The 13,794-nt window shown below is 27.3% G+C and overlaps 1 protein-coding gene across 1 annotated transcript in view; it reads left to right on the forward strand.

Moving 5' to 3' along the window:
- LOC123270293 (serine/threonine-protein kinase 17B-like) overlaps nucleotides 1–12,234 on the forward strand; it is a 56,980-nt gene extending 44,746 nt beyond the window's left edge. The window contains exons 4-6 of the mRNA XM_044736286.1: nucleotides 7,336–7,462; nucleotides 8,635–8,863; nucleotides 10,990–12,234. Of these exons, the coding sequence (XP_044592221.1) occupies nucleotides 7,336–7,462; nucleotides 8,635–8,863; nucleotides 10,990–11,920 (1,287 nt within the window). The 3' untranslated portion in view covers nucleotides 11,921–12,234. The remainder of the gene's footprint in view (nucleotides 1–7,335; nucleotides 7,463–8,634; nucleotides 8,864–10,989) is intronic.
- Nucleotides 12,235–13,794: the final 1,560 nt, after the last annotated feature.

The following is a 13,794-nucleotide window of genomic DNA, read 5'->3' on the forward strand; positions in this document are numbered from 1 at the left end:
GTATGCCGATATAACATACTGAGATTTTTGGCGCTGCTCCATAATGATGATTCAAAAGTGACATATGAAGGCGCCTAGTAGTGTGCTATGTTATATGTTATATGTTATATTAACTTTGAGTCTTATCTTTGCTTAACTCTTTACTCTTGACTCGAAACTTTACTTTATTTTCATTTTGTTATTATATATGTTTTTAAATTTTCACATACATAACATCACAGTAATTTATTGGCTTAATGCTTATATACTTGTCACCAAATTTGTTTAAGATTATTAATAAACTCATTTTTCTTATGAGTTTCTTACAATATTTATTACTTCTATGATGTCATTTTTTTCATATTATAATAATAATAAATAATTGAAATAAATTTTGGAAATAATGCCGCTAACAAAATCACAAGATCAATTTTAACATAATTGAAATTGGAATTTTGGCCAAATCAAAAGAAATAGGAAAAAATTGATGAGGACTTTTTCTATAAAAAATTTAATTTTTTACAAAAAAGGTCTTTTATAATGTTTTTTATATCCAAAAGAGAGCCCAGAATTTTGTCTTTAATTCTTTTTTAATAAATCGACTAATTAAAATTCCTAAAAATTGAAATATTATAATTATTATAATGAAATAAAAATTTTTTAAACTGATTTCAAATCAAAAATATTGTTTTCGATTTAAAATTGAAAAAAAAAAAAAAAAAAAAAAATTTTTATTATTTTCGTTAAAATTCTCATTAAAAAATGTTAACAAGTAATCGAAGCAAAATCAACTAAAAATCTCAATAATTTATAATTGCCAAACGTGCAAAATATCTTCAATTAAAAAAACAAGATTTTATCTCCCATCCAAGTATCATTAAACAAAAAAAAGATAAAACTGATGATAAACGATAACAAAAACCGTTCGAAAGGGTTAAAGAACTCCGAAAGAATTTCATACAGCATTTTAATTTTAAAAATAGTCTTTTTTTCCACTCTGCTACTTTGCCATTATTTTAGTTTCTTTGTCCTGTCAACAAGAGTCTATTCAACAAAGTGCTCTACTTTTTATCCGGCTAAAAGCCTTTAACGACAATACACAATACTTGGCTGAAAGTCATCTTACCCCGGCTAGGCAGAAACTCTTCAATCTTTTAAATTACTTTTCTTGAAAAAAAAAGAAAAAACTAAAACACCCCTTTTACCTTCAATAAAAACAACAACAACAATAACAATAATAATAAAAGTCGAATTAGATCATTTTAAAGGACATAGAATTTCCTTGAAACTGATGAGTCAGATGACTAGATTGCCTTAAAAATAACAACCTGCGAAAAAACGCAGAATTGAAAAATAAAAGCTCTAAATGATATTTTTTTTTATTTTCCATAAATTTTATATAAATAATAATAATAATAAAAATCAATAGACTTGATAAAATCGATTTATTGACGTTCAATGACCGCAACCACCGTATTCGCAATCGCATTTGCTCCAGAGTGCATTTACCTTCCTTCAATAAATACCTACCTCTTAAGCCAATATTTTTTTATCGTTTTAAGTTTCCACTTACCTTTACCTCTAATAAATCTTAATCTCTCCAATCCAAACTAATAAATTATACAACACGGGGTATTACAATGCTATAAGTATTTAATTACATTTTACTTATTCAAACTTACTCTTATAAATTTATTTTTTTCTTACACACTCCAGCCCCTAACTTAAAAATAACCCTGTTCTCAACCTTAAATTAATCCTTTGTTTCTTTGTTTTTTTTTCTTTTTAAATATAAATCATTAACAATTCGGTAGCAACATAAAAGCGTTTTATTAACCAACCAGACAACAGTCTTTCCCCTTTTTTAACACTACCGGAAACACCAATAATATACACGACAGATCCTCGTAAAATATATGTGTAGACGTTTATACATCACACATATATATATAATATATATACCTCGGTAAAAAACGTGCTTGGCAACGAATAATCACAGGCTTTTCGAGGTCGTACGCGCGAAAGCGTAACGGAACGTGACCTTTTGAACTTTTAAAGATGTTTAGAATTTTTCTTATATATTGCAATTTTTATTTAAGAATAAAAAAAAATTAATTGGAGCAATTATGAGAAAAAATAATTTTTTTCAGGTACAAAGTTCATAACATTTTTTTTTTAACAGTTAAGAATTTTTTTTTTAATTTGGAAAAATAGAAGAATTCAGAAAAGTTAATTTTCTGATAAGAAAAAATTTTTTTTAATTGAAAAAATGATTAGGCTGATTGTATCAGACAGCTTTCTTTTTTTTAAATTTGTTCTCCATTTTCTTCTCACAAAATAAAACAGTTTTTTGGATTTTGCATGCTGCAAGCGCAAGTACCAAAATATATTCTAAAAATCAAGATCTTAACGTTTTTTCTCATTAAATTGTACCTGACAGTTGTATTGTACATTTAAGTCATACAAAAAGCATACTGTTAGAAAGAACAATCATTGCTAAACTTGAAAAAATTTTTTTTAATCGATTAATTACTATTTTTACACAAAAAAGTGGTTTTAATAGTTAAGTGTGAATTTTTAAAGTATTTATGCGCTAATGCATGCACATTTCAATGCCCCAAACTTTTTTTTACAATTATTAGCTAGTATTTAATAATTCTTATTCATAAGATTGATATTTAATAATAATAATAATATTAATAAACGGAAATAAAAAATTCTTAATTAATAATTAATAAATTTTGAAACTTCGAAAAAAAAAATATTGATAAAAATAACATACAAAGAAAGAAAACTCTAAAAGTTTAAAAAAATCCTTAATATAAAAAATTTCGAACCGAAAAGTAATTTATTGAGAGTATTGCAAAAGTGTATTTTCAATACCACGAAAAGAGAGGAATATTGTGCGGGGGCACTGTCGACAAGTAGATTCGAAAGTCGATCCGAACACTCGACAACACCTTCTACAAGCTCTTGATCTCGCCTTTCTTACAACATTTTTACAAGCTATTTTTATCCTTACACTTACCTTCTTATATTTATTTTTATTTTCGTTTCTTCATTTTCATTATAATAACAGCAACAGCAACAGCAACAACTATAAAAGTAATACATTGCACCAATAACAAACGATCGAAAACATATTACCTGCAGTAACAGTGATAAACTAATGCCTTGTGGTTTTATCGATGCTTTTTTTTAACTTGCAGTAATGTTATTACTACCCGGCCCTTTTGTGGTTTGCTTTCGAATGTTTCTTCACTTACACACGCTTATAACGTGTTTTTGCATGATAATTATTTTTTTAATATTTTTTTTTCCTTGTACTCACCCGCTCGCAATTCGTTCGCAGTTTCTGAAATAAATTTATCATTTTTATTCACATTAAATTTATTAATTATTTTCTATTTCTTCTTTTCTTCTTTCTATTGTCGGGTATAAATCTATTGTCATTTATTACAAGGACGAACAGCAAACATACATTTAATATATATATCAGGGTTACTTTCACGTTCACGTGTAGAATTATATTACAGTTTTGAATATAATAGAAAATAATACAAGAGTACAAGTCTAAAATAGTACGGACTAGAAAATTCAATTGAATATAATGGAGCAAGAAAAATCGTCATGTCTGATTCTAATTACGTTTCATTTTATTTTTTTTTTTTTTTTTTTTTTTTATTTTAACATGCTCTTTGATATCAAACAAAGAAACACGATTTTAATCTCGTTTCATGTGTTATTGTATAAAAATATTATATCAGCATGTAAATGTAAATTTAAATGAAAAGTGTTTTTTTTTTTTTATATACTACAGAGAATCTAATACAATGATTTTTCACCCGATGATACTTTTATTTCCCAGCTCAGATTTTTCAATCATGACTTGATACATTTTTGAACTCATCATCTTCATCATCATCATTATTGTTTATTGTGGTAGTTATAGGTGTATATACATAGATACATATATATATATAGATGTATATGAATGATTATACTTTGTTCAATGACCGAGGAGTCTATTTTCATTCTTATTCTTATATCATACAAGTAGAATGAAATTTTTTTATCGTTTTGTCACGGTCTAGTGCTACGACGTAATGGACATGGGAAATATTTTATTCTTTTTAAAAATAAAAGAGAAGCTACAATTTTTCTGTTTTTTTTATTGAAATTTTTGAAAATTTTATTGTATTCGTTGTAGTAATTTTATTAATAATAATAATAATAATAATAATAATAATAACTTTGACTAATATTTTATTATTTTTTTTCCTTACTGAAGAATAATTTTTTCAATTTTTTTCCGTGTATCATTCAGTAAAAAATTTCTATTTTAATGCAAATATAAAATAAAAATAAAAAAAAACATATGTAACGACAATAAAATCCATTATTTATAGGACCCCTTAAGTCCACCTTCGCAAGATCCATGATAAAATAAACAAAGTAATTCGTATTCCGAGGCAAAGTTAAAAGTTAACGATGATCCGCAACGCGCCTAACCCGGAATCTTCGGATCTCCCTATTAGTACATATACATCGGACATTTGATAATAAGCAGTGAGGTCACGTATCAGGCATAGCATACTAATACCATCGCCAAGTCCCATAATCGTTCCTCAAACCAAATAAAAGCAGTGAGGACGAATTTAATTTTGCTGAATTCAACCCATTTTATTTTATTTTTAAAATCTCTTAAGTAATTATCTGACATTATTTTTTTGAATATAAACTTGTTGTTAAAGTTAGTGAATAAAGGGCTCACGTAGTTGAAATTGCACGGTCAAGGTACTTATGCAAAATAAAGAGTTACGGTACACTTTATGGTAGTGCGATATGACCACGGGTGTATTACTGTAAAATATTTAATGTTAAAAGTTGGATCGAGCAAGCATGCCTTTACCTGCTCTGATGATATAGTAGTATAATAGAAGCATAACCACGCTCGTGAAAATTTTCTACCCTAAGGTTACATCTGACTCTTTCTCTCCACACGCATTATGCATATTTATTACAACTACCTGTTTAATTTATACACGTTAAGGAATTTCAAGGTTTACTCGCAAAACCGTGTCGTTCCCACGACTTTGTCATCAAGTCATCATCATTGAGTACTTGTCATTATTTTTTATTGTTGTGTATTATTTTACCTCTTTATTATCTTCAATCTTTTATCATTCTACACCAAAAAAATCTTGTTTTATTATCCTATTAAATTTTTATTGATTATGTCAACAAAAAGTTCTTGAACAAATAAATCAATTCTAAATTTTTATATTTGCCTAATTTTTTCAATTTTATCACATGATGAGATATATGTATTACTAGCTAGTACCATCTACAATTTTTGTATATTGGTGTAAGATGTATGTGTCTTCACCAACTTTAATTATTAATTATTTGCATTTATTTATTTCCACATAATAAAACCACAATTTGTATTTTTTATCATTCTAATGCGCTTAATATTTAATTATATTGACTTATCTATAAACTCGATAAATTCAGCTTTTTGGGTCCCGTGTTTAAACACACAATCTCTGCTCGTTGTGCCAATACATTCATAGCCCAAAACCCCCCTTCCCTATGTTACATCTTATCATTTAAGATTAACGCGCGCGAAATTCAAATTTCTAGTTTTATATTATTACGCTGAAGTTAAATTAAAAAATTTTCTTTCAATTTTTTTCCACATATTTATTGTCGAAAAAAATTGAAAACAATATTATATTTTATTTTTGAAGACTGTTAAAAAATAAAAAAATAAATTCTAAATCATATCACAAAAAAATACCTGTGGAAGATTAAATATACAATTTTTTCTCTTAAATATAATTATTTAATTACAATAAAATAAATTAGAATAACAATAATTTCTCTAATAATTGCGTGATAAACAATAATAAGTAAAAGCGAATGGCATATTTCATGGACGGATAACCGATTCCTGATGCGATAGTTAATAGATTTCCGTATTTTTATTCGCGGAACAAAAAATAATCTTAAACAATAATAATAATAATAATATATAAATGAAAATAAACTTCCGACATTTGTTATAGTTGATTCAAAGACTGGTATCACATGTACCACACAATCATATAATCGGGATCGAATGTCCAGTCTGTATTTGTATTTGTGTTTGTGTTATATTAAATCTAAGTCAGCGAGTTTTGTTACATGAAAAAATATCCTCGACATATTTTATATAGTGCAGATTCTATATAGTGCACACATACACTTATATATACTCACATGCTTCTACTTTCGCGATTAAGACCGTAACTAGTAAAGTATTTATAAGTATGAGGGTTACGTATTAAATCGCGATGCCTGGGCTCTAACAAACTGGAAAGTTTATTTCCTTTCGTAGCAGCAATGCGTACAGAATTTAATTTTTTGTTTTTATTAATTTTATTTACTTATGTACTTGCTATTATTTTATTTTATTTTTTTTTTTTTTTATTATTCAATATCCCTCGGGGGACTGTAATATAATTCAATTTTAAATATTTTCAATCCACCGTTTATCAGATTTCCATTAAGATTAAGATTTTCTATTCCGCGTTGACTATTTTTCATTTTTATTTTCATGTCATTTATTTATACTAATAAATGAAGATTATATTTAATGCCTAATTGAAAAAACTACTGAACCAATAGACGTAAAACTTGTACCAAAAGATGCATTTCGGACGAAGATTTTAGAGTATATAATAATACATCATCAATTGCTTTTTTTGCTTGGATTACAAAATAATAACTTGTAAATTATAAATTCTGTATTTTCAATTGCCATTTATAGAAAATCAAAATAAACATTCAATTATTTATTTATCATTTATTTTAATCAAGATATATTCATTCAATTATACTTTAGTTAATATCAAATCAAATTTAAATGATAATTATTGTAAAAGTTTATTTTAACTATCAGACTAAAATTAACCAATCAAACAAACTTCTAAATATAAAATTTTGAGCGCTCACAAAAGTTCTGAAGAACATAATTACTAATTATTGCTGATAAAAATTAACTTATTATAGTTAAAAAAAAGCTTGAAACAATCCAATTATTGAGAATTTTTAATTTCGCGATAAGTTAGTCCTTAGTTTCTCCGCTAGGCTGCTACACCTTCTCGCTTGCGAAATTATTTTATCAGAGTATATATAAGCTTCAAATTTTCTTTTTCGCTATTAAGATCAAAGCAATCATGTTAGCACCTTTTATTTTCAATTTTTAGGAATAAAAATATATTTTTTTGTTATAGTAAAAAATCGTTTTATTAAAAATCATACAAATTTTATTACTATTAATTATTTATTTTTTATTATTACTTTGTACAGCCACAAAATTTAGTCCTGACTGGAGAATTTCCTGATTGTGATGTAAAACTCTGTGACTTTGGAATTTCAAGATACATCAGTCAAGGTGCTGACATCCGTGAAATTTTGGGCACGCCCGATTATGTTGGTGAGTTTAACAACAGAATAGTTTGAATAAATTCCTCAATTTTTTTTGTATTTTTTATGAATTTATAAATAAATAGTAAATGGTATAGTATTTAAAAGGTGATTTATATACTAGCACCAGTATCCACAGATTCGGTAGAATCTGGCGCCAAGTTCCGTTCAAAAATCCCGTTGTAAACGCAGCACCAGACTACCGATTTATATACTAGCACCAGTATTATGTATTCGTGTGAATAAGACTTTTTGGTTTATTTAAACGTTTAATGACCGTACGCATGACACGATACTTGTGGAGCATATAATACAATTGTCCGGGGTTACAGACGCATTGTACGGTCAATTTAATCGCTATCACTTTTCACAGCTTCAATAAGACTGAGACCTTATGACACATCTTGTGTGTTCATTCATTTACTAAATATTGTTATTATTTACAAGTCATGTTAAATGACAGCAAAAATATAATATTATTAAATATTTTGTCGTCGTTTTTTACAATTTATCATTTATTTATAGTATGTTGTAATGTTTTGTGGAGAATGTTTAATTAATTATGCAAGGATTTATTCACTAGTTTAGTTTTGTAAGATAATTAATTATTTATTTATCAAGGTTTTAAGTGTTCATTTTTAAAGTTTTGAAATTTTTTACTCCGGAGTCAAATATTAAATTTTATAGAAATGTTTAATTTTTTTTAAATTTAACTCACAATAAATTTTGTCAATAAATTTTAAAAGTAAATTTTAATTTAATTTTTTGTTTTGGACTCCGGAGTCAAATTTTTTAATTGTCATAAATTTATTTGATCAATTTTTAAATTAAATTTAATGTCGCTGATTCTCGAGTTTATTTTAACTCCGGAGTATAATTTGACTCCGGAGTTAAAATTGAATCCGGAATGAATTTTTTACCTAAACCCAAAAATACATTTTTCTCGATATATATATATATCATTTTTGGAGTAAAATTTGACTCCGGAGTACCATCTGACTCCGGAGTTAATTTTTTATCAAAACTAAAATAAAATATTTTTTATCTACACAAAGTTAGACGTCAAATTTAATTCCGGAGTTAATATTGACTCCGGAGTAAAAATTTTTCAAAACTCAAAAACTTAAATCAACTCTAGATAACCACAAGACTAAAAATATTGACCACTATTTATATTTCCAGCTCCAGAAGTTCTAAACTACGAGCCAATAAGCCTCGCAACAGATATGTGGTCCGTGGGAGTCCTTCTGTACGTTCTGTTGACAGGATGCTCGCCATTTGGCGGAGACACGAAGCAGGAAACGTTCTGTAACATCAGTCGCTGCCGTCTAGACTTCCCGGATGATCTTTTTGAGGATGTATCCGAAGAAGCACGTGATCTCATGCGCAAACTTATGGTCAAAGATCCAAGGTAACTAATTCTTCTTCTTCTTCCTAATTCCTCATCATCGTTTCTTCACCTATTCCAACGCAAACACAATAACAAACATTAATTCCTCAGCTCACCACATCCTCGAAAATAATAGTCTTAAATTCATTATTTTTTTTTCTTTTAAAAATAGAAAAATAAGTTGATATCTAAATAAAACGGAAAACCGCAATATAAAAAAAAAAAAAATAATTAATTAACAAGTAAATAATTAAGTGTTATTTAACCGGTTATTAAAATTCCAAGGAGTAGCTTTTTATTAAAATAAACTATTCATTAATTTATTTTATTTATTTATTATTTTTTAACACGTTTAATTCTCGCGGGTATTAAATATACCGTTTGACAAGTATATATGTATATATATTAAGTTTTAACGCGACATAATAAATAGTAGAGTAAGAAATAAAAATATTTTAACGACAAGTTGTCACACTTGCTTAGATATTTTATCTGAGACTTCAATAACGGCATAAATTGCATAATAATTATTGAATAAAATATTATTTATTTTTAGTGAGTAGTTGTGTGTGTGTGTGTGTGTGTATGTGTGTGTGTGTGTGTGTGTGTGTGTGTGTGTGTGTGTGTGTGTGTGTGTGTGTGTGTGTGTGTGTGTGTGTATGTGTTAGTGAAGAAATAGAATATTGAGTATAGTAGATTATATTATAAATTATAACTATAATATGCATAATATTAATTTAACGGAAGTTAAAAGTCGGTGTAATTTGTTTCGGTGGATCACTAGTGATAGCTTACATTTATGTATAATATAAGTACTAGGAGATAAGAGAAAATGGGAAATGATATTGAACTGGTATGCAATGTTAAATGTTATATTATGCCGGTCTGTGATAATGATAAGAGTTTCCTTTCAGCTGTCATTGTACTACGCACTTGGTACTGATAAGCGATACTGTTAAGCGATGTATATTATGTTAAATGCGTATCTGTGTCTCTGCACTATGTAGAGAAGTTCCTTCCGTTTTATATTCATGTTTATATTTTATTAGATTGAGTGTATGGTTAATGTAAGGAGATCTGAGCTCTGTTTTGTTGATGGATGATAAATATGTGAATGAATGAATGGATGTATGTTCGTTGATTAATTTGTATTATGTGGAAATTTATTTTACTTTTTATGGAAATTTTATTGTTGAGGTTGTTGATTTTTGGGTAATAATTTTTTATTCAGTAAAGAAAATAACGATTAATATATGAAGAAATTGTTCGATTTTTTTTAGTTTTTTAAATTAAAATGATATAAAAAAAACATTTTTTTATTAGTTTTTTTTTTTTTTTTTTTTTTTTTAAAGTGTGATTGGTAGAAAAAAAATTTCTATGATAAATTTTAAACAAAAATGATTCAAATATAAAATTTGAGTAAATTAATTTTTTATTGAAACTTTTATGAAAAAAAATAATCGACGTATGAATGATTGGAAATTTTGTAATTAAAATGGTGTAGAGTAAATGTGATTGTTAAATATAAAAATTTAATTTAGGATTTTTTATCGAAAAAAATGTTATCAATTAAATTAAATTCTTCATAAATTTTGAAGAAATACTGAAGAATTAGTATGAATTAATTTTTTTTTTTTTAATTTTTGACGAATCAGTAAAATTTTTATTTGAATTTTTTTATTGAAGTTCCGGAAGAAAAAATGTTTAAAAAATTAATATAAAGTAATTCTTAGAGAAAATTTTCGTATCGAATTTTTTATTAGAATTCTGAAGGAAAAAATAATTGATTAAGAAGAAGTTATTAAATAATTAATATAAAAAAATTTTTAAAGAATTAATGCAACTACAATAAAATTCCAATATAAAATTTGTTATCGCAATTCCGAAAGAAGAAATAATTAACTTAGAATAAATTCCTAACAATTTAAAATTTAATACCAACGAATGATTTTATTAATTAATCAAATTATTTTTATACGATAATTAATTTTATCGTACTAATCCTTTCTTTCCTCTAAAACTCTTTGTTCTTTCCACAAGCATGTAATTATAAAAATCCATAATTTTCCCAATACTTTTATACCAATTACAATTCAAAAAATAGTTATAAAAATACAAAAAAACTAAACCAAAATTTTTTCTTACAGCCAACGACTGACAGTAACAGAATGCCTGCAGCACCCCTGGTTCAACCGAACATCGCCAGAGTCTCCACTATCAGCACCATCCTCATCATCATCATCTTCATCATCCTCCATATCATCTCACCAAGAAGAGCCTGAATCTCTCCCTCCAGCGGAGCTTCCAGAGCGAACATCAACTCCGGAGCCGAGCGTGGACGAACCAGAGTCGAAGTCCAAGTCCTCTTCATCAAAAATCTCGCTGACCGAAAAGATCACCAAGCACGAAAAAATTTACCCTGAAATGACGGCGATCAGAATCGGACTGAGCCCAGACCGCCGCGACACCTTCAAAAAAAACATGGACTCGCTGGCCCAAAAATTCTCCGGAGAAATCGTGATAATAGAATCAAACTCCTCGTCGCAGAGACGGGCGATTGGGAATCACACGATGCCTGCTGGAGACGTCTTCAAGTGCACTCCAGTCTTTATCCTCGGCGAGGAGCAACAATGTGACAGCGGAAGCGACACAGTCTCCGAAATTTCTACCGACAGCTCCAGCGACCGGTCCAGCATCTACTCCGACGACTCTCTGGACTTTATTCTGTATGGAAAGAGCCAGCTGCAAGGTCGCGCGAGTTTTCCTTTTACTGGAAGCGAGTCTGACCGCTGGGACCGGCATCACACCAGAGTTTGGCCCAGAGAGTGCAATGGAGTCGTCAGCAAAGCTCTCAGTCGCTTTACAACTGATCCAGCTTCTACGGGGTCGAAAACCTCCAGGGTAGTTCCGCCCTCCAGTCGCGCTAAAACTGGTCTAGAAGCTCTCAGAGAACGTGGTGGCAATCTTGTTGTCATCCGGGAACCTGTTCGCGCTGGAAGGTACACCAGGTACAGCGAAGTTCAGTGCGAATCTGTCCAGGCACGCATCAGGCGCTTCCAAGTTCAAGGCGGATCTTAAGTTTAGTTTACAAGTTATGTTTTGTAAATAATTGAGGGGTCATTTATTGGATGTAGTTATTTTGTAAATAATTTATGGATGTGGAAAATTTCTGCTGGTCGAGAAATATTTTGGAGACGTGTAAATATTTATATTAAATTTGGGTGATTCGGGAGGCGTGAATGTAGAGAGAAAGACTATTATTATTCTTATTATCGAAATTAATATTTATCAGCCAATGAAGGATTTTATTTTGAATTTTATTTGCGAGGTGAAGTTTATTGTATTGTAGATGCTATAAGGGCGTTTATTGGTAGAAGATGAAGATGATAAGGAGAAAAAATTTTATCAAAAATTTATAATTTTATGATTTGAAAAAGGAAATTTTTTATATTTCTAAATCATAGATACGTAAATTTTGAAAGAAATTGATGTAGTTATAATTTGGAAATGTAAATTTATTGAAAAAAAATTTTTTTTACAATTCTTAGTGGATAAATAAATTAAAAATAAAAAAATGTAAATTTGAAAAAAAAAAAATTTTTTTTATACTTCTAAATTATCACGTTAATTTTGGAGGATAAAAAATTCATACGTCTTTATTGTAAGAAAATTTTCCTTCAAAAATTAATATTTTTATGAATTAAAAATGTAAAATTAGAAAAAAAATTTTTTCAAATTTTTTTGTACTTCTGAATAATAATTACATCAATTCCAATAAAATTTTGTTAATACGCCCTTATTTTAAAAAATTTAAAAAATTTTTTCATCTACTTTATATTTCCGAATTACAATCATATTTTTTGTACGCCCTTATGACATCTATAGCGCGATAATATAAATTTAAAGTTTGACAATCACAAAACTTGATTATTCTAATATAAAAAATCGATGATTGGCTTTTGAATATATATTTATATAATATCTATTTACAAATATTATTCATATTATTATTACTATTAATTATTATTGTCATTATTATAATTATTATAAATATTATTTCTGAATGTAATAGGGTAATTAATTAATGAACGAGAGAGTGATAATGGACAATGTCCTCTGCCTATATTTATAGACTGACTGACCGTCCCTCAAATCATTTATTAAATATTTAATTATACTAGTATTCATAAAAATTGCATTTTATTTTCATCAACTAATTATTAATTTTTTTTTTTTCAATTGAAATGACGTCAAGTAATGATAAAAATTAATAGTTTTGTTTTTCTATTATTTTATGTTCACAAAAATCAAAAGTTCATTTTTATCTTAAAAATAATTTTTCTAAGAAGTAATTAAATATTTTTAATTACTACATAGAAAAAAATTTTTTTAAAAGAATAAAAGTGAAATTTGTTTTTGGTCTTAAAATTCACTACTTATATTAAATAAATAAATAAATTAATTGATACAAAAATTTATAAAATATTTTTTTTTAATGTTCAATAACTCTCCTCAAAATGAAAACTAGTATAATTAAAAAAATCCTACGAGTACCGTCAAGTGTTCGTCTAAAAAACGCCATATGACTACAAATTTATAGTTAATTGATAATAAATAATTAATTAACAAGTAAATTTGTTCCTAGGTGCCTTGTAAATTCACTGTAAAATATCGCACAATTTTAAACAGTAGTTTTATGAATTTATAATAGTGCCTACACTTAAATATAATAATAATAATAAATAATAAATGATCTTCTGTGTTGATCAATAATAATAAAAAAATAATTTTGTGCCTTACGCAAGTAAAAATTATAAAAATTGAGAGTCTAGACTCGACTTTAGACTCTTTAATTTAATTCGACAATTCGTGATTATAATGATAAATATAATTATTTTATGGTTATAATAAACTCTCGTTTCATTAAAAGTGTAAATAAATTTTAGTTGTAA

This window comes from Cotesia glomerata, linkage group LG8, assembly GCF_020080835.1.
Source record: "Cotesia glomerata isolate CgM1 linkage group LG8, MPM_Cglom_v2.3, whole genome shotgun sequence".
Taxonomy (NCBI): domain Eukaryota; kingdom Metazoa; phylum Arthropoda; class Insecta; order Hymenoptera; family Braconidae; genus Cotesia; species Cotesia glomerata.